At 34.4% G+C, this 22,420-nt stretch overlaps 1 protein-coding gene across 12 annotated transcripts in view; it reads right to left on the bottom strand.

Moving 5' to 3' along the window:
- EPHA5 (EPH receptor A5) overlaps window positions 1-22,420 on the bottom strand; it is a 330,528-nt gene that overhangs the window by 54,358 nt on the left and 253,750 nt on the right. For 8 of the 12 annotated variants that reach the window (XM_033425564.2, XM_012532520.2, XM_033425565.2 and 5 more), the window contains one exon: window positions 5,076-5,141. The exons of the other annotated variants lie outside the window; for them this stretch is intronic. In XM_033425564.2, the coding sequence (XP_033281455.1) occupies window positions 5,076-5,141 (66 nt within the window). The remainder of the gene's footprint in view (window positions 1-5,075; window positions 5,142-22,420) is intronic. 12 annotated transcript variants of the gene reach the window in all.

Genomic DNA, 22,420 nt, shown 5'->3' with positions numbered 1-22,420 from the left:
TGCTTTACCATACTTTAAAGCAAAAATATTCAAAAGGCAACGCTGGAGCAAACATTAGAGTCAATATGTGTTGTTTATGGAAAAGAAAAGTTCCTTGTATTGTAGCCTCTTTTAAAAACACATTTCTCCATATATGCACACTCTCTTGTTCTGACATAACGACCTCAACCACTGCATAATGTTGTGTTTAAGAATTTTATGCTGGAATCTTGAAAAAAATAAGTTACAGTGTTTTTGGGAAATAGTTTGACCTTTTCACTTCAAGAGTCTCTACAACTGTAAATAGTTTGAATAAAACCTCAGTTAACTCAGCCCCCATAAAATAAAGAAGCATATGAAGATTAGCTTATTAAAATATCTAATAAATACTGAAAATAGATTGTTTTATTTTACAGGACCACATTCTTCAATAAGAATGTGAGTGCAAATGCAGAAAAATGGGACATTGTATATATAGGCTGTCTTGCTAGCATTTGTATACTAGGGTACTGGATTTTGAGTTCCTTACAGAGAGGTGTAAGTTACACAAAAAATGCAACTGATTTATTATTATTTACTGAAAATTCTCAGACATACTTCTCAAAGAAAATGTACATGTTTTTGAAAACATGCCTTCCTTGGATAGGGGAATGGAGTGATGATTATACCACACAAAATGAGGGCACAGCTCGCTGTGTTCCCATCTCACATTCTTCCAAGGATACTAACCACCCTATGATTAATGGCAATGTGAGAAGCTAGCTTATTTCTTATTTTATGCCTTATATATCATTTTTAATTTCTATATTATAAAAGACAAAGAAAAAAACCCCTTAGAAATAATACTTCCAAAATAATGTAGTACATATGAATTTGTAAAGTTTTTCATTAATAACCTCTTCAAATCCTTTTAGAATTAGCAATAAGAGAAAGACTTGAATAATTTGGAATACTTCAGAAAACTCAAAGATGAATTATAGACTCTTCATTATTGAGTTAAAATTTAATTACCTTAGAATTTTGATATAAAAACACATTTCATAAAGTATGACATGTAAGTATTGTGTCTCCCTGTTTTCAACAAATTTTGTTCTAATGTGAGAGTAGGTAATTTCCTACTAATTTTTAAAATAGTTCATGGATGTGACCATTGGATTTCTCAATTAGAGTAGTCCCACTTAATATCTCCTATGGTCTGAGGTTCCACAGGTATTACAAAAAAGGATTTGGGAGCAGTTTATAGCAAGCCCTCAGTTGGAATTTAATATATTATCTCTCTATATTGTGGGCAAGCCTCATATCTGCCTGCCAACAGCACTTTAAATGGCGGTCTAGAATTATAAGGATGATTTTATTCTCTATGTCTTTTTCCTAACTCTATAAAATGGAATAGCACTTCCACATACCTCCCCGACAGAAATCTGTTGAAACTGAGTGAAATAATCTGTTAAGTATGTAAAAATAAAACTTTGCTTACTTCAAATTTCAAGAAACTTTCAGTTAATGAATTAACTTTCAGTTAGTTCGTTGAAAAATTAAGGTAATAATTAATGTTTCAATGTAATCCACAATCATTGTGTTCAGAGAAATATGTTTTGTTTTTGTTTTATTCTCTGAATTATGAGAGAAGTTAGGGTTTTTCCCTTGTGCTTCCGATTTTAAATAGTATTTAAAATAAATAATAATAATTTCTAAAAAAACGAGGTTGATTTTCTAAAAATCACAGAGTAGGTAAATGAACAAAATAAGAATTTAATATCTCTGTTTTCAGAATAGTGAACTCCACTTTACTTGCCACATGAATCCCTCAGAAGAAGTAGTGAGGGATATAAAAACACTGGAAAGCTTGACAACTGATGAATGAAGGAATAATCTAACATATGTTTGAATTTAAGAAATGCAAGGAAAAGCTACTTTGGGACTATGGGAAATTTCAGAAGAACTTATAATAAACATTATGTTATAAATATATATTGGTTCCTGTAAGCACAAACAAAAATGAATATCAAGGGGTAAATAGTAATGTCATTTTAGAAATTGCATGTATTTATATCTTATTTACATTGAAGACAATCAATTCAACACTGGATGCTTGTAAAAATGGATGGGGTGAGGGTGGGAGGAATGAAAAAATGACTAGAGTCTCAAGCCAGCTGTGATGGTATGAAGTCAAAGATCACAGATAAAAAAATACCCCTGCTAAAAATGTAGGCCGTCTTGGGGATAGGGTGCCTAAAATCTAGGCATCTGGGTTTCATTAAGACATATTACAGAAATATCTTCCATCACTGGGTAGATTTCCATCAAAGCAGGAAGAATATTTTTAAAATTAACATTATGCATATGTGTAAAGATTTCGCAACAAAGTAGGCAACTAGAGTGATGAAAAATAATTTGAGGTCAAAGATAACAACATGTAATTACCAATTTCATCTTATAAATAGCACACCAGGCATTTGAAAAATAATGGAGTATGGTTTTCTGGCAGGAACTTTGAGAGTAAAACTCAGAATTCCATAGCCCTGCAGAAGATTTAATGTAGTTGAATTGCAGAACAAAGGATCTAAATCAATGGTTTTGAAATTATATTTTTCGGACCCTGAGATTTCCACAAGGTATATTAAGGTACTTCTAAAAGCCAGTATATTTACAATGGGTAATTTTAATGTATATGTGTTGCATTATATTAAGGTCAAAACCAATCACACATATTCATGAGTGGTCTTTCAAGAAATGAAAAACTATGATATTCCAAAATCTCAAAATGTCTATCTAACCTCTGCTCTGTAATTTTAAATAAGTCTGTTCACAAATGATCAGAGAATGTTCCTTAGAAATTATTTATGTGGTAATTGACAAATGCTGATATGATTATACATACAAAATTAGGTGACAAGATTTTAGGTCAAGATTTCTTAGTATTTTACTGATTATAGTAGGAAAATTCTCAGCCCTTAATTTCCACTACCTAAGTTTTTTTTTTTTTCTCCCCAATGCTTTAATCTAAGCAAATAGTATCTTTAACTGAAACCTCATATTGACTAGAAATTGTAAAATGGAAGTTGAGAAAGCAGAGCAATAAAAACATATTTAGCTTCCATTCTTCCCAACTAATAATTTTGAACAACTTTCTTGCTGTCTAATTTATGTAAGCTCAATTAAAGTTTGTTTCTTTTGCTTTATTTTGTTTTGTTTTACTAAGAATGCATTAAAAAATTCTGGCTTTTCCATAAATCTTTGCACACAAATTGTTAACATTTTATTGGGTACCTAAGCACATTTGTGGCTCAATAATTTGTTTATTGTGTATACACACACACACACACACACACAAATACACATGCACACACACAAACACACTCATTGAATAATTGCTGACATTATTTGAAGAAAGGTGTTAGAAAAAAAATTGTTTTCTTAGGTTTCCTGGTGTATGATTTGTGAAGAAAATGTTCCACCTTCCCTCTTTTCCTCTTTTCTTTTATTTCTTCACTTCATAAACTCCCTGAAGTCAACTACACAGTAGAAAGAGATACCATTTTTTAAAAAAAATCAAGCAATTTAGATCCAGCTAAAGTTAGTTTTCGTCAATACTTTCTAAGTCACGGCTTTATAAATGTTCATACACCCATATCTTTGAGGTTTAGTTCAAGGTATGTCTGGATGTCATTTTTCTTTTCTTTCAAGATGTAAATTCTGCTTATTCTGCTTCAGTGATTTATCTCTTATAATAACCAAATTTGAGAGTCAAGTAGAATGAGCAATTCAGTGACCAATTTAAGTTTTTCTATGGAGCAGTAAAAAAATAAAGTCACAGTTTCAAGCCATTTATATTATACTTCAGCCTTTGCCAGGTCTCAGGGCTGTTTTGTTTTTGTTTTTGGTCTGTCACTGAAGCCCTAGGCTCATACAAGAATTTCCTAAGGTAAATAATTCGGAACAAATCTGTACTTTCATATTAACTTAAAAAAATTTTCAAATATAAAAATTTCAAAAGATTGAGTAAGAAGATCAACAAATCTTATTAATCTGTGTTTGTTTACGCTCTCTTGTTCTCAGAAGATCATTGGTATCAATTCCACCACTTCTCACATCTATGCATGCATGCACTCTCATTCACACCACAGTTTTTTGAATCAACAAAAATTAATTTACACCTAGAGAACATAAGTAACAATTTTAAATGACCCAAGGCAGCCCTATAATTCTCTAAAATGCATTTCATCTCTTTTCTTGGCAAATTTTGACTACGAATAACAGCTCAATATAGTAGTAGAGGGATTTAGACTCCTTAATCTAGACAGAAATTATCTGGAATATTTCATTTTTTTACAAGGTAGCTCACTACTGTGTAGGAGAGTTCCTCTAAATCTGTGAAGAGTGTTCTTTGGTCTTATGTTCTAGTCTATAGTTTCATAGCTATAACCCAGATATATTTAGGATTTGCATTTGTAAATAATTAAGACTATCCCATTTGGACACTGATCCCAAAAATGTGCATATTTTTTACTTAATTGGTATCAACTTAGGAATATCACTTCTAATATCTGAAGTAACTCAAGCTTAAAACTATTAAGTAAACCATTTAAAATTAACTGTGGTTCTGTTCTCCAATGCCACATATATCCACAATGATTATGAAAACAGAAGATCCTACTTAGGTTATGGTCATTCCATGGGTCTGGGAGACAGAAAAGGTGACTTCACTTTGACAGAAGTGGCATTCTACTTCCACGTATGATATGGTTTCACTCTTGATGGAACAACAAAAACAGTGACATGTTAAATGTAAAACAGATGTTACGATCTTACAACTTCCTGCTTTAAACCAGGACCACAGTAAAAGCCTTGGAAGAGAAGTATGAATGCATGACTTAGGGGTGATATGCTATATGCATATTTTATTTGAAAGTATCCATTGTGAAATCACTTAAGATTCTTTTTTGGGACTCAGTTTCAGTCTACTCTTCTGTTAAAGCGTAACTTGAATACTAACTATTAAAATGTACACAAATGAAAAAAAAAAAAGGAATGCTGACGATAATACATATAGGTGGGACAGCACATAGGAGTGAAAGCAGGAGGGGAACACTAACCATATTAGGCTTGGATGGGCAACAGCGCACAGGGAAGAAGCCCTTCCACAGCCACAATCGCAGCAACTGAAAAGCAAACAAGAGAGCCCAAGATAAGGAAGAGATCCCACTCCCTCGATATAGCTATAAAGACACTACGAATTTAGACAGGTGTCTGCTTTGCTTTTCAAAAGCAAAAACTCCTAAATGCATACAATTAATTTTCCCACAATGCTTTTCAAATTAAGAAGTATTTTATGGGTTTAAGAAATACAGAGCTGTATTAAATAGTTATTTTTATTTTACTTAAAAAGCTTATTTGGTAGGAAATATAATGAGCCAATGTATTTGATTATCCAATTAAAACAGACATACAAATAAAAATGTAAGCATTTGAATATTTCCTCAGAAATTCCTGCAAAATTTTACTCAGAAGACGTTCTAAATAGCACTGTAAATAAATGTTTTGCATAGAGCTTAAAAATTTAGGATGGAGAATAATGCTTTGCTCATTTGACCCACTGATTTCTTATAGCAGTGGCATCATTTATCACAGACTATTGAAAATGTTATGCTTACATGACTTCTCCAATCATTTGTGGAAAGCTGCCAATTTAACTTTAAATTTTCCGATTTTAAAAATGCATCTCCATAATATATTTGCAGAGCTATTGTTATATTTTTTAAAAAACAACCTATATATAATACATGCACTTTTCTGGATACTGCAAGATTCAATATTCTTTTAAATTTTCCACATATTCATAGTAAAAAATCCAGAAAATACCAAGTAGATTGTTTAATATAATGTACTTTATTGCTAGAAACCAAGTAAACTAATGGCAGAATATAACATAGAAATTATTTAGTGCTTCAATGCATTCACTTTCCAGTATAGTTTATAAATTGCACTTAGAGTGATTTCAGGAGAACTGTGGGATGAGCTCAGTAACAGTACCACACACCAGCAGGCCAAGACTTTTATCTAAACTCTGTCTATTTTGAACTTTAATTACTAAAAAATGTACCTAGTCTATTTTATATCAAATAAGGAGAAGAAAATACAATATAAACATCCAATATATTTGGGAATGCTAATGAAGGTAGACAAGTATTTCCAAATTAAATTCCAATGGATCTTTTTCAAGGAAAGATAGGCAATGTTCCATATATTTTCTTTGGAGTATTGACAATGCTTTAATTTTTCCACTACTAAGTATCTGAGAATTTGGCTGTCACTAAAATGGCAACTGTGACATTTATTTCCAGATAGACTATTTGTATTTTAAAGACTATGCCAAATAATTATTTTCACTGTAGAGATATTGAAAGTCAAAGTTACAGTATATCAAATTGTTAAAATACTTATAAGAGTAGATAAAGCATCTGTAAAAACCTTTGGCAAATCTTGATATATTTCCTTATAATTACATTTGTTTCATTAATGCCTTAATTACTAATATCTTAGATATGTTAACTTTTCTACTGCTTCTGTTTGTATCAGCACTCAGATTTGGGGTTGGTAAACTATGGCCCATTGGCCAAATCTAGCATACCACTTATTTTTGTAAGTACAGTGCTATTGGAACATGGCCACACTCGTTATTTATTGTTTATGGAGTCTTTTGTGCTGTTGCGGCAGACTTAGGTAGTTGTAACAGAGAATGTGTAGCCCGAAAAGCCTAAAACATTTACTCTCTGGCACTTTAAAGAAAGTTTGCCCTCCTCTTTTTTTAGACTATTAGTTTTGTGAGATGAGGATGATTCCTTGACCTTTTTTTCCATCACAGTTTAAACATACTTAATGACACATAAGTAGTTTCACTGTAATTGGTATTACCTAATGGCACAATTATCTCAATTTACTGATAGCTATTAATATGGAAAGTTTGCATAGATGTGTTAATTTTGAATAGCACAGTTCCAACTCAATAAATAATAAATAAATGATAATAGATTGTTGACAAATGTATACAACTGTTTTTCAGCAGTTAAAAAAAGATGATGTCATCTCCTAATAAAGTACAAACATCCTTCTAGTTGAGTGTGCACAGCTTATAAACGCATGTAGAATTGTGCATAGGAAAGCAAGAACTGCACTGTGATTGGCCATTACCTATAAGGATTTGTTTAATGCTTGATCAGTGTTCTAAGACTCAAAAAATACACTAATGATTCCAAAAATAATAACATTTTATTCAGTCCTTTTTATTTGAAAAAATATAATAAGGCTTTTGTCTTACAAATTAGTACATATACACACACATACACACACACATACAATTCACTATAACACCAAATCTACAAATTTTAGTCCTGAAGAATTTAACTCACCTTACCTATCATTAGATTTCAAATTTATAGTTTTTAAAAAGTTTAGTCAAAAAATCTGAAATCTTATAAAATCAAACACTCCTACTTTTTCTGAGTCATTGCTTTAGATTTGGTACTGATGCTTTCTTTGACTTGTTTTAAGATGGCATAAATAAATACCTTGGGTAACTTAGTTAACTTCTTTGTGTTTCAGTTGACAGCCATAAAATAAGGATAATAATGGTTTCTATCTCATAGGTTTTGTGAAAATAAAGTGAGAGAATATATGTATTCACTTAGATCAGTGTCTGGCACTGATGTGCCTGGGAGAAAAGCGGTAGCTATTATTCTTAGTAATACCATAATCAAAGTGATAGAATAGATTATCATTATTTCAGAGAAATTTATTTTTTCATGATCCATATAATATTACCATACTAAGTATTTCCATTTATAACACAACTAAATATCTAATTACCTTCAGACCAATTCATATAAATACAGATGGCCAATGTAAGTTAAAAAAATCATTTCCACAAAATACATTTTCTTGGGGTTTAGTGATCAGAGCATACTGTTCATTAATATGTCATTGAGAAAATTAAAACTGAAGCTCCTTTTCTGTGAATGTCTGAAGTGGAATAGTAATCCCCCAAATTACTCTTTTTAAATTAACTCCAAGGATGCTGTCACAATAACACTTAGACACCAGATGGTATAAAGAACATGTTCTTTCCTTAATCAATAAATACTCAAAGTACAGGTTGAAAATGCTTACAAGTCTCAGAGATAATTTAGAAATAGAAACCAAAATGTGCTAGAAATAGCAGCCAATCTAATTTATGTGAGCTATAGTTCAACAAAGTCCATCTGCATTCCCATAAGATTTTAGCACCTGGAAGCCTGTAAGTGACTGCATGCAGCTATAACAAGATCGTTATTATCAAAGTTTAAATTAGGTTAGCCCTTCTGGACTTAATATCAAAACTGTAGACCTTTGTTTTAAGAGATATTTTGATTTGTCCTTCCAAAGATTAAAATATGATAACGGAATCTTTCCAGATCCAAAGAAGATTCAAATGAAATTACTTTAGCCAGGTCTTACACAGAATTGATCAATATATGTACCAAGTGTGTCAATGTAAGTAAGATAACCTCCCTTCTACCCAAGAAAGGTGATTATAACTCTAGGGAAGAAATTCTCAAAGATACTAGATCAGAGAAGTAAGACTACAGGCTGTGGATAAATGATGACTTAAATTCTTAAACAGAGATCATACAAGTGGATAAGAAAAACACTAAGATCCCAAAAGGTAAATGAGAGGGGCAGAAAGAGTAATTCTGAAAAAGAAGTATTTTAATTAAATAGAAAGTATTTTCAGTTTACTGGTTAAAAAAAAGAAGAAAATGAAAAGGTTGCATAATTTACCCATTTTAAATAAAACAATGACAACAACAAAATTGGTGGTACTTAGTGCTGGAGAAAAGACTGTAGTTTGTGCCCTCAAAGGTAACAGTGAAAAGTACCACTGGTACTTTAGAAAACAATCCTCCAAAACTTATTGAGAGTGATAAAAATGTCCTTACCTTTTGACACCACTGGGTAGCAAAACAGTTAAGATCATGGTAGTCAAATTAAGAGCAGTCCTGAATGTATCTACTACTAAATGCATAGCTTTTGGTAAACTTGTTATTGATGTAAATGAGATAAATAGTAGAAACTATATTACATAGGATTGCTTTGAAGAATGAGTTTGATTATAAATGTAAAGCTTTCTGTACTGTCCTGGGCTCACAGTCTGCACTTAAAAAGTTTTTTTTTTTTTTTTTTTTTTTCTGAAGATGTTGGGGGTAGGAGTTTATTAATGAATTAATTAATTTTTGCTGTGTTGGGTCTTCGTTTCTGTGTGAGGGCTTTCTCTAGTTGCAGCGAGCGGGGGCCACTCTTCATCGCGGTGTGCGGGCCTCTCACTATCGCGGCCTCTCTTGTTGTGGAGCACAGACTCCAGACACGCAGGCTCAGTAGTTGTGGCTCACGGGCCTAGTTGCTCCGCGGCATGTGGGATCTTCCCAGACCAGGGTTCGAACCCGTGTCCCCTGCATTAGCAGGCAGACTCTCAACCACTGTGCCACCAGGGAAGCCCCTTAAAAAGTTTTTTGTAACTGGTATTATTATAATAACATGGACTTATGGCAAAAAGTGAGGTGTAGATAATATGCACGAGGCTGGCTACAGATTTTAAAAGAACCAATGACCAACAAATATTTTGCAGTTAATAAAATCTATTTGTGGAGTCTATGATGCAACGAAATTAATATGGTATAATATTAAATTTTTTAAACTTTAGGTAAAAATTAGTGTGCAGAGAAACAAAATGAATGCAAAAAGTATATAAAATCTTTAAGAGCTACTGTGTTGGAGTGTTTCATGAATTTGCATTTTTATGAGACAATTTTAATTTCCCTGATTTCAAATTTTTTTGTGGTTATTCCACTTTGTAATTTTAAGAAAAACAAAGAATTCAAATAATTCCAATTATGTTGCTGATCACAATATACTGTCATTTACACTGTATCAGTTTTAACATGCTAAAAATAATTTAAACATGTAACAAATATTTACAACAAAAGAAGCTTAGGTTATTGTTCAGTGGTAATTAGCATTGACAGTGTTGTTTTATACATTTGTTAAAATATCTCATAATGCGATACCTTTTGCATCTGTGTCTTTATTCTTAGTCTTCTTAGATTTATTACTGATTTCCTGATGAAGCTAGGCTAAAACTAAAAATATCTTTTGCAAAAACTAGGAAGGAGATATGCCTCAGTCCCCATACTTCTGACAAAAAGGCACAAAATTATTCCACCCTCCAAGAGGAGGTAATGTAAAATGGCTGGAAAGAGGTTTTTTTTCATTTTTGTTTTTGTTTTCGTGTGTTTTTGAGCAACTCTGAGGGGAATCCCCATCTACAAGACATGCATAAATTTATCTGTGCAATCCAATCAGTATTCCCAAGTCGTAGTCTAGGCAAATTGGAATAGGATATAGTTATACACAGTAATTTTAAAATCTTTTCCAGTTGTCTGCTTCCTTCCTATAAAGAGCTTCTTACCCCTCACCAATGATTATAGCTGTCTCCCTATTACCCTCTAGGAACACTTATCAAAAACTGTCCTATCTGAGCACTAGTCCCTGGTAGGTAAGTTTTGAAATATCAATGGATCTTAGTCTTACCTAATCAAGTTCCAATCCTGGCATACTCATATCTTTATGTGAAATAATAAGAAATATATATATTGGTCTCTGCTCCCAGCTCCTGACACAGAACTCCTAAAACCCTTGTTAAATAGGGGTACTATGAGAATCTTTTGTTCTAACTTACAGTTCCTGACACGGAGCTCCTAAAATGCTTGTAATTTCCTAAGTTACAGAAGAACTAGGAGCATCTCTTGTTCTAATATTTGGTCTTTGGATCCTGACACAAATCTCCAAAATCTCTTGCAATTTCCTGTGTGATAGGAGTGTCTTTTGTTCTAATTAGGTGATCCTTGGTGGGTTGGTTGCCAGAAAGTCCAAGTCATGATTAGAAACTTGGAATTTTCAGCCTTACCTCTCATTCTCCAGAGAGGGGAGAAGGGCTGGAAATGAAGTTAATGATTCGTTATGCCTACATGATGAAGCCTCCATAAAAATCCCTAAAATACATCCATGTACTGGAAGGGTGGCACACCTCAACTCCACAGGATAGAAGCTCCTGTACTTGGGACCCATATAGACCTGGTCCTCCATCTGTCTGTCCATCTGTATCCTTTATCAAATCTTTTATTATATAATCAACTGGTAGTTGTAAGTAGGTGTTTCCCAGAGCTCTGTGAGCTGTTTTAGCAAATAATCAAATCCAAGGAGGGGGATCATGGGAACCTTTGATCTGTAGCCAAGTCAGAGAGAAGCTGTGGGTAACCTGGGGACCTATTAGTTGTGACTTGCATCTGAGGTAAGGGACAGTCTGGGGCTGAGCCCTTAACCTGTAGGGTCTGTGCTAACTCTATTTAGTGTCAGACCGAATTACAGGACACCCACGTGATTTCACAGGGAATTGCTTTGTGTGGAAAATATAACCCCAGACATCTAGTATCAGAAGTCTTGTGATTGTGGTAGCAGTGTGAAAGTAAAGGAGAAACACACAACAGGACTTTGCCTTTCTAACACACTTGCTTTCTCCTTCTGTTACCTGTTTCAAGCCTGAATAGTCCTATTGTAATATTCATCCTAAAAGTAAGAATCCTGGGACTCGGAGACAGGGAACTGCTTTCGCAAGGTGGCACTCATAACAAGTTGTGGAGGTAAGATGTGGGCACCAGTTACTGCACTGTAGTGTACTGGAAGCACAATTTCTTCTTCCATGTCTTCCAGCTCCTTTTATTTCTACCTCTCCCCCATGCTCAGCTCCCCCTTCCCTCTGTTGAAAATTTAAATACATTTGCATGGGGAACCCTGTTATGAGCACTTCTTTCTTCCTTCACTAATAGCTAGTTACCAGCTTTAAAAAGTCTGATAAATTTATTCACAATAAATTACATACAACTAAATTGCCTTTGAGTCTAGCCCTTATTGTAGCAAAATATACCACATTTTGTTTTAAAATATTAAAACGTATGTGCTGTAAAAATACTCAATGATCCAAATTCTACTACATTATTCAAATGCATGTATAAAATAGAGATTAGATCATATAAGTGACTGAGGTAAACTAAATAAATCATACATATTCACAGATTTCTAAAATAAAAACTACCCCCCAAATTCTACAAATCTAAGTGTTCTATGTGCAGTCATCCTTTTTTCTTAAGGACAAAGTCACAAAAATACACAAACAAACAAATTCACTTCAACTTACTCTGAAGACAACTATTAAGATCTAGGAATATCAAACTACATGAAAGTGATACTGACCAGGACCCTGTGGGGCTCCTGGGCACAAAAGCCTTTCTGTGTTCCCCATTTCTTCATTATATGAAATAGGCTTTATTCAGCCTCCATGGCCTTCCCTGAGTTCCAATGGGCAGGTTCAGATATTGATAGATGCTAATTAGGGAAGGGGAGGGTATGTGGCGACAAGTGAGGAACAGTCAAGAAACAGTAGTGCAGCCTTGGAGCAAAGTCCTGGTTCCCCCTCAAGGGATATATATAACAATATCTTCGAGCTGTTTTGCAGATACTGAAGCCCCCGCCAGGTGGGAGAAGTTAACTGTATGCTGCCCACAAGCATGTAGCTCCCAGACCAGTTGGAACCTGAAGGATGATGATGCTAGCTCCCACAGCTCCCACTTACCTCACCACCAACCAATCAAAAGAATGTCCACCAGCTGACCACACCCTCTTGGAACCATTAATGTAAAACTCCTCACTACCCGCTCCAGGTCAGGACACACAGTTTTGAGGGCATTAGCCTGCTGTGGCCCCCTTTGCCTCGCAAAGCAATAAAGCTATTCTTTTCTACTTCATCCAAAACTCTTTCTCTGAGTTTTAATTCTGTGTTGGGGTACAGAGGCCAGATTCGGCTTCAAAAGCAGAAAGAAAACTTGTGGCAAGTTATCTTAGACTACTCTTCAGTTGGTTTATTCCCCAAGCTATACTTTAACGATGATTCACTGTACTTCTTTTAATCATTCTAATGGGCCAGAGAGATCATTAAAAAACAAGCTCTTCTTTCATGAATGCCACAGGTAAAAGGACTGATACAACTAGCAAACGTTATTGAACATGTTAGATTCAGTTTACTTATGCCAGTATATATTTGGGAATGCAAAATTAATTTCACCAAATACTAACCACCTTTTATAAACTTTTTTGCTACAGTAAACACAATCATTCTCATTATCTGCAAACATTTACTAAGAATTGATGTGCTATGTTTTAAGAATAAGAAATTATATATAAAAAATGCTTTCTACTCACATTATATAATAATTCTAAACCTGGCTACAGACTAGAGTCAACTGGGGAGTTTTGGAAAAAGAACAAAAAAACCCACAATGCCCAGGCCTCAGCCCAGAACAATAAAATTAGAACACCTTGCCTGTGGGACACAAGAATTATTATTTTTCAAAAGCTGTTAGTTGATTTTGTCCATGTTGACAACAACTGATCCTATAGGTACTCAATAAACACTTGTATTGAATGATGTGTCTTATAATAGTCTTAGGGGAGTTTACTTAATGAATACAAAGGAAAAGGTTTGTAGTTAGCATATTAATGGTCTGCATGTTAATAAAAACTTCTAAAGTGCCAGAAGGTGCTTTAAAACAATTTGTTCTCTGGTAAGTACTTTAAATAATTCTCCTGCAATTTGTTTACAGTGTTAATTTACATTACCTACAAAGGAAGATTGGTTTGTTAAGTAACTGTAAATTTCATCCTATCCTCTATCTTTTTAAATCACAATTTTTTCCCCCATATAACATTTAACTTTACAGGTTTCTTCCAGTTGCAAGTTCTATGATTAATGACAGATTTTTGTACTTCTATATTTTAATACTAGCTACTTGGATTCTTTAGGAGTCATAATATCTCAAATAAAATAACAAAACAGTAAAACTATTCTTTATTCAATGTCCTCATTTTGCCCTTCTGAGCTACTGGACCACAGACTTAAAGTTACGTGAAAGCAAAGCTCAGTTTTCTCGAGGCTTTTCTGCCTCATGGAGCTCAATATCAAAAAAACAAACAATCCAGTTAAAAAATGGGTGGAAGACCTAAATAGACATTTCACCAAGGAAGACATACAGATGGCCAAGAGGCACATGAAAAGATGCTCAACATCACTAATTATTAGAAAAATGCAAATCAAAACTAAAATGAGGTATCAGCTCATGCTGGTCAGAATGGCCATTATCAAAAAATCTACAAACAATAAATGCTGGAGAGGGTGTGGTGAAAAGGGAACCCTCCTGCCCTGTTGGTGGGAATGTAAATTGATACAACCACTCCGGAAAACAGAATGAAGGTTCCTTAAAAAACTAAAAATAGAACTACCATATGACCCAGCCATCCCACTACTGGGCATATACCCTGAGAAAACCAGAATTCAAAAAGAGACATGTACCATAATATTCATTGCAGCACTATTTACAATAGTCAGGACATGGAAGCCACCTAAATGTCCATCGACAGATGAATGGATAAAGAAGATGTGGCACATATATACAATGGAATATTAGCCATAAAAAGAAATGAAACTGAGTTATTTGTAGTGAGGTGGATGGACGTAGAGTCTGTCATACAGAGTGAAGTAAGTCAGAAAGAGCAAAACAAATACTGTATGCTAACACACATATATGGAATCTAAAAAAAAAAAAATGGTACTGATGAACCTAGTGGCAGGGCAGGAATAAAGCGGTAGACATAGGAAATGGACTTGAGGACATGGGGTGGGAGGGCAAAGCTGGGCTGAAGTGAGAGTAGCATCGACATATATACACTACCAAATGCAAAATAGCTGGCTGGTGGGAAGCAGCAGCATAGCACAGGGAGATCAGCTCGGTGCTTTGCGGTGACCTGGAGTGGTGGGATAGAGAGGATGGGAGGGATGTTCAAGAGGGAGGGGATATGGGGACACATGTATGCATATGGCTGATTCGCTTTGCTGTGCACCAGAAACTAACACAGTATTGTGAAGCAATTATACTCCAATAAAGATCTATTAAAAACAAAAGCCTTGCACTACTATTTACTGAAATGTATGAAGTGAGAGTATGAATATACAAATGGGCAATGATCAGACCAAGTAGAAAAATAGAACTCTGACTCCAAGTCTGCAGCAACCAGTCCAGGAAGGCAAACTACAACCTCTGTAGTAATTGTCTCAAATGGTCAGAACTTTATCAATAAATGCCAGTTTCCCTAATTTTTGCCTGTACTTCCAACTTAGGACCAACTAGAGGAAGCCTAATCAATCACATAGGATGCCCCACTTCTGGTTAGCTCACCTCCAACTACCACAGGCCAATAACCTCCAATCAGGGCATACCTGAAGCCTTCCTTTTTTTCATTATAAAGCTTTTACACTCCTCTGCCTGCCTTTGGGTCTCTGCCAAATTCAGGTGATGGTGGCTGATTCCCTTGCTATAGCAAGCTCTTAATAAATAGCCTTTGCTTGTTTTAATTTGGGTGTCTTTTTGTTTATTTCCACAGAAGAGATCACCTTTACTAGTTCAATAAAGGGAAATTACATAGATTCATTTTTGCAGTCAACCACTATCTTTGTTCTGTTCTGGCACAATAATAGTGTTAATATACAAAGTACTGAATTATGTGTTTCTCCTGCAGTAATGACACCTCCACTGAGCAAACATCAATTTCCTCCATTTCTAGAAGCTGAAAGTGACTACAAGCTCCTTCCTCTGAACTTCTCCTTCCCAGTCATTTTATAGCTGAATCAGTCTATCTGCAATGCTTCTTCGAGAGGAGCATACGACTAACTTGATTGTGCTTATCTATCCTTATCTATTTTAGGTTTTAATTTATTTTGAGAGGAGTAAAAAGGAAAAAGCAGGAGAAAATAAAGTTGCAAAAAAAAAGGATGCTAATTTTGCCAGCTTAAAAAAAATAGAATATTTACACACAGTTCTGATAGTAACATTTGTTTCACACATTCCTTTGTCTTAATGAAAGTGTAATATTAATTAAAAATATGAGTGGGTCAAAAAAAGGGAAGAGATTATTCAAAGAAATAAGCCAAATATTTAAGTTCTGATTTATTTAGCTCCCTCCATTGTGGCTGTTAAATATTTTTCCAAAGTTGAATCACATCTATCAGCATTAAACTTATAAGGTAGAGAAACCAGGACTAATGTTTTAATTTAATTACATAACTCACAAAAAATTAAAGTAACTGGGGAAGTACACTGAAATTATTAAAACAGAAGGAATGTGTATATTTTGTGGTAAGCAAATTATGAGAATTGAATTAATTATGAGAATGATTTAAAAGAAAGCTAAAGGTTCATTTTCATATCGAACTATTCAAATTCCATGTAAATATATTTTGTTTTCTATTAGTATTGGTCAGGAGTACCAAAATCATATATTATGGTAGTTGTGTTTAAAATTAAATACAAGGGTGATAAATGTTAACTATTTTAATACATTATGCACATATTCAATATGTAACATAACAGTGGTTAATTATGATTAAAATTGCTTTATATGCATGCAATGGTGTATACATGTATATGTGTGTGTGTATATATACACGCAAAAGTATTTATGTCAAATATTTATAATTATGACCATATGTGATTTCCCAATATGAATTTGCCTGAACAAACATTGAAAAATATGGTTAAATTATAATACTTAAACTAATATGATCCTGGCATCAACTAGAAGAACAGCTTTGATAGCCCAGAGGCGTATAGATAAAAGAATTCCTACATAGACACTTATTTAGTATATGCTACATGTAGAGACCTATAACAGTATCAGGAGAGGGTGATAAACAGTGCTGGTACTTATATAAATCTATAGAAAATATCAATTTAGAGCCCCAACCCCATAAAATTAACATTCTTTGTATCCCATGTAAAATAAATATTATTGAAAAGCAAAAAAATCTTGCTACTTCTAATGATATATTTTCACTATATGAAAAGCTAAGATCCCACTAGCATAAATGGGTAAAGAGCATGTACACCTAATTTACAAAATAGGTAATAAAATAGCTAATGACTATATACTTATTGCAAATATATTAATGATCCTATTAAATCTCAAAAATATAAAGAAATTCAATTAAAAACACAGAACTATTTTTTTCCTATTAAATTAGCAGAGATTGACTAGTTTGTGAACCACCAGGCAATTTCATTCACTGTTGGGGGGAATAGTAATTGGTACTATGATTCAGGAGGGCCATTTGTCAATATGTATCAACAGCCTTTAAAATATTCATATTCATTGACCCTTACTTTGAATTATACAAATGTGTTCTAAGAACATTAGAGATAAAAAATAACAACCCCCTTCCCCTAAACCAACACAATAAAAGAAAACAAATGAACAAAACAAAAGGAAAAGCATACGGGAAAGGTTAGATATCAAAGAAGCAATAAATTTTTGCTTTTAAAATATTTCCAATTACAGAGGAAATTTTTGTATTACAATGTTAATCAAAGAAAAACAGAAAACAAATCTATATTAGTTGAACTCAAATATATATATAAAATATTTTAAATATATATGGCAAAATATTAATATTGATTACCTCTGGTAGATATTTATGACTAATTTTTTTTCTACATTTTGTCTTGAATGTTCTATATAATTTTTATCATAAAATTTAAATATGCATACATAAATGAAATAGCAGCTAGTAAGAAATTAGGACAATAACTGTAACCATGCCAACTATGTAATATTCAATGTAAAAAATCAACTGAAATGTATAGGAAAGGCAGACAGCAAGAGGTCTTGATAAAGTCAAAAAATCAGGATGTTCATCTAAGGAAATGGCCATTAATGTAATCTCTGGAGATATTTTAGGATATAGCTGAAATAGTTCAGCAAGTTGAATATTTGAGGTCTAAGGAGACAAAATGCAGTGTGTGGAAAGATAGAAGCAGGATTGATAGTGAGTTTCACTTTAGGACATATTGTACTGAGATGACCCCCAGTAGACTTCCAAGCTAGGTTATTTAAGAGTCCTCTTAGAGTGAGGGGGGTTTCAAAGAGTTGGAGATGCAAGAGCAGGATTCAGTCACTCTGGCTTTGGGGAAATGATAAGAACCAATAGGCCAAACTGCATCGGCTCCAACCAGATATTTGAGATGTACAGAAGGACGTCCTATTTCCATTTCTTGCATGAAGATTTAGAAGCCTCAGGGCTTGGGTAGAAAGATACTGGGTGGTAAAATAGACATCAACTTGGAATTCAAAATAGCTATTTCCCTTCTGGGGCTGGTGAGTGACAGTACACACTAGCACAGGTTTGGAATGATTAATTACAAATCTTTAGGACTCCAGGAAAGGCCCAGTTTGTCCTGTCCCTTTACATTCCAAATGACTAGAGAAGAGGTGAATCTAGAAGAGCATCATAAGTACATTTGAAACAGCTAGAATAACAGGAGGTCAAAGAGAGTCAGATATCAACATCAAAATAAATAAAGAGGTCCTTATGTATTAGAAAACATACAAAGTCATGCTAATATAGAATTCTGATTCATCATATATTTGTCTCATGAAACTGTGTATATAAACAATGCTCAATATCACTTATCATGTAAATATTGAATTCATGCTGATTTGATGATAACAGATTTTACATCACCTTTGGCATGATGAGATAGAAGTTAGTCATTTGGGTAGCTAAATTTCATCTTAAAGTTTTTTGAGGAGGATTGGACCTATAGATTGGCATTTTCCTGATAATTTTACTTGTAGCAAATAAAGAAAATCAGAATAATTCTACAAATTTAGTATCTACTGATTAAATACTTATGCTGAACTTAGTATCCTTAAAATGTAGCACTGTGTTGCTGGTACATATGGAGATCTCACAAACAAGTTCATCAGTGAGGATTGGTGGTAAATTCCAGTATATCTAGGAAAAATTAATATTAACATAGAAAATATTTCACTTAATCTTATATTCTTACATTTTTTTTTTTTTTTTTTTTGGTACGTGGGCCTCTCACTGTTGTGGCCTCTCCCGTTGCAGAGCACAGGCTCCGGACGCGCAGGCTCAGCGGCCATGGCTCACGGGCCCAGCTGCTCCGCAGCATGTGGGATCTTCCATGACTGGGGCACGAACCCGTGTCCCATGCATCGGCAGGCAGACTCTCAACCACTGCGCCACCAGGGAAGCCCAGTAGAGTTTTTTTTAAATGTTGGCAAATGTGTACATCATCAATGAATAGAATCAGTTCAAACCAATATCTATTAAATTTGCTTCAGGAAAATCAAATGAAATAGGCATAGGAATGTGAAAGCAGCACTAGGATTTCTCAATATCAGAAGCATGGAGGGCTCTTGGAGGTGGAGAAGCAGTGTTTGTGAGATACATGAGAATATTTGAATCCTATGGAATATTTAGTCTGGAGGGACCCTGAAGAGGAGTTATGCAGTTGGTCTAAGAAGGGCCTAAGAAAACCTAAGAAACAAAGAAGCTTTCCTCCACTAATCACCACACAGAGGTCTCAACTTGCCAACTTGATGATATTTTGCTACTCAGGATGAAAGTGGTAGCGTGGAGAGGAAGCAAAAACAAAAACAAAAGCACCTACGATAAGCTCCCAAGCTTCTGTCTTGCCTTTCAATTGACCCTGAATCAAGAGAACTCATGACCGTCAAGGAGATAAGCAAACCAGTGTCAGACCACAAGAACAGGATGATAAGTCTTTATAGATAACAATTAAAAACATATAATTAAACATAAAATAATAATTAAAACTCACTAACATCATTACCCGCAATACTGATGGCTCAAGAGAGTGGACAATGCCTGTAGACTATTGACGGCAAATGTGTGCCAAAGATCTGATACAGAAAAGTATGTCATTTTTCTGTGAGATTAGAAAGTCAGGGGAGTAAGAAAGAAGAAAGAAGCAATGGGTGAGAGATAGTAAAAGAATTTGGTAAGCAAGATAATTGGGATATAGTATGTTTTGTAGCACTATAGCTATCACAGCCATCAGACAGATCTCAAGTCAATACTTCCACATGGTATAATAAAGAGTTCAGCTGTTTGAGTCCGAGTTGCTAATCCATTAGAGACATTTATTTCTTTCCAGGTTCATGCAAGTTTAAAAAAAAGAGCACAGGTCTTGAAAAATGTGGCTTTTACCTGGTGTTTAAAATCATTTGGAACATTTTATTGTTCATTTGCTTCATTTCTCAGCAATAATTACATTCCTAGACATGCCTCAGGAAATTGACTGATTTTTTGTTGAATAGATGGTCCACGTTTTGGCATAGGGCAGTGCTATTGATCTTCTCTGTAGAGCTGGCTATCAGGCTCCTATGAAAGCCTGTGCTATTGTGGGCTCTGAGAGACATGGTAGGGTTCCCAGAAACTAGCAGAGTTTCCCGCCAGAGCCCAGCATCTACTGGCATGCCAACATGCTCTCTCTTTCAGGTGGGGATCACATTCTAAAAGAAATGGAGCTTCAGGCAAATGGAGCTTCAAATAAAAAGTGTATTCAGCTCTTGTGGTTAGGCTTTTGACCTGTCCTGTGTTTCACAGTACTTAAAATCTGAAAGTCTCCAGATTCTTTGCTAAAATAATTTTCTTCTTTGCAAAACAATGACATTAACTTGCTTCTAGTACCATAAATAGAGTTTTTCCTTCCAAATGTTTGCCTCAATATAACTTCCTGAGAGTTGCAGTGATGTTTACATGTTTGATCTGTGAGAAGTCGCAGGTGGGATGTTCAATAATGTTGAGCAATTGAGCCAGTAACCCTCTTGGGTTCAGTTTCCTAGGACGATTTATTTCCCACAGTGGGCAATTAGTTGTTGCTATGCCCCTAGTCTTTCTGGCACTGCTCTGCCCTGATCCCCATTTGTATGTTATTAATAAATTATCATCTGCTCTCTAATTATCTTTGATTCAGATTCTGAAGAAAAAAGCACATAATCATGAGAAAATAGAAGGGATAACTCTCAGATATTAAATCAACATACATGCCTGGATTTATTACAGTTTTATAAAATCACATCTATTGCTAATCATTAAACCACTGAGATTTGTTTTTAATGAGCTCTTTTCTAAAATCAGCGATTGCATGTGTGATTACAAATATTTGTCTATCATTATTTTAAAATAAAATAGTATTTGATTAAAATATTTTAATGTAATACTTATCCTTATCAAAACTTATCAAGTCTGAAAGTACATAATCCTAGTTGTTAAAGGTGCCAAATATATCAACTATCCATGCTGACCATAACTTGAAAAGATTGAGAGGGAAATACAGTTACATTAATGTACATTATCATTTATAAAAGTGAATACTGATTGATATCACCATGTGCATCACCACACTGGCATTAGGATGCCCAGATGTCAAATAAATAATATAAGCTAGTGAAGATTTCTTATCTCCTATACAATACTTCTTTGATATCATTGCATTTATTTTGCTGATGGCACAAAAAGTTCCATTTTTCAGGAAGAAAGCACATTTATGGGTTAGGTATTTTATTGTGCTTATGTCAGAGTTACTAACATTTTTCATTTTCCAAACTATCAACATTAATGGGAAAAATGAGACAAAGCACTTCAAATAGAGATTGATGCTCAATTTATCTTTAATTCAATAATTTATGAGGTATTCATTCAATTAGGTTATGTGGGAGAGCCACAGAAGTCTTTATCCTCTATATACTTACTGGAGGGCAGAAAAGAATACATATTTACTATAATTTGTGGTTGAAAGTGTTACATTCCATGAGAAATACTGGTATATTGTTCTGAGACTTAAGTGGAAGGGGAGAATGCTTCAGCTAAAGGAACTGAGTATGTTTTTATGATAGAACAGTTGATGTGAGTTTTGACATGTGGGTGAGGTTTAAATATTGAGAGATGAAATAGAGGATATGAAAAAAGAAACCACGTGAGATCTTCTTTCTTCATTCTTAGTTCATGTGCGTTGTCTGAGACTGACCCTACTTCAGGTTCAGGCATGAACTGTAACTGTACTGCCATGCAGTATACATTCCCCATACTCTCCTTAGTTAAGGTCTCAGTGCTACTGATTGGTTTACTCCGTGGGGCTGTGTATTAGGTTCCTGTCAGAGCATGTGCCACCTGTGAGAGTGAAGGGTCAAAAGCTCTAAAGCAGGGGCTAGATTCAAGTTGGTGACCATTTCTGCTTCTGCTTCAACAATTGTGTGGTCTCCTGCTACTTTATGGACCACTCCTTCTCAGTCTCCTTTGGCTGGATCTTCCTCCTTCACTCTATCTCTCAATACATATCTGAGCCCCAGGGTTCTACCCAAATAGCTTTATTTTGATCAGTGCCTTTAAATACCATATTTGTGCCAGAGCATTCTT

Source organism: Orcinus orca, chromosome 4 (genome assembly GCF_937001465.1).
Source record: "Orcinus orca chromosome 4, mOrcOrc1.1, whole genome shotgun sequence".
NCBI lineage: Eukaryota > Metazoa > Chordata > Mammalia > Artiodactyla > Delphinidae > Orcinus > Orcinus orca.
This window is presented reverse-complemented; position numbering and strand designations above follow the sequence as displayed.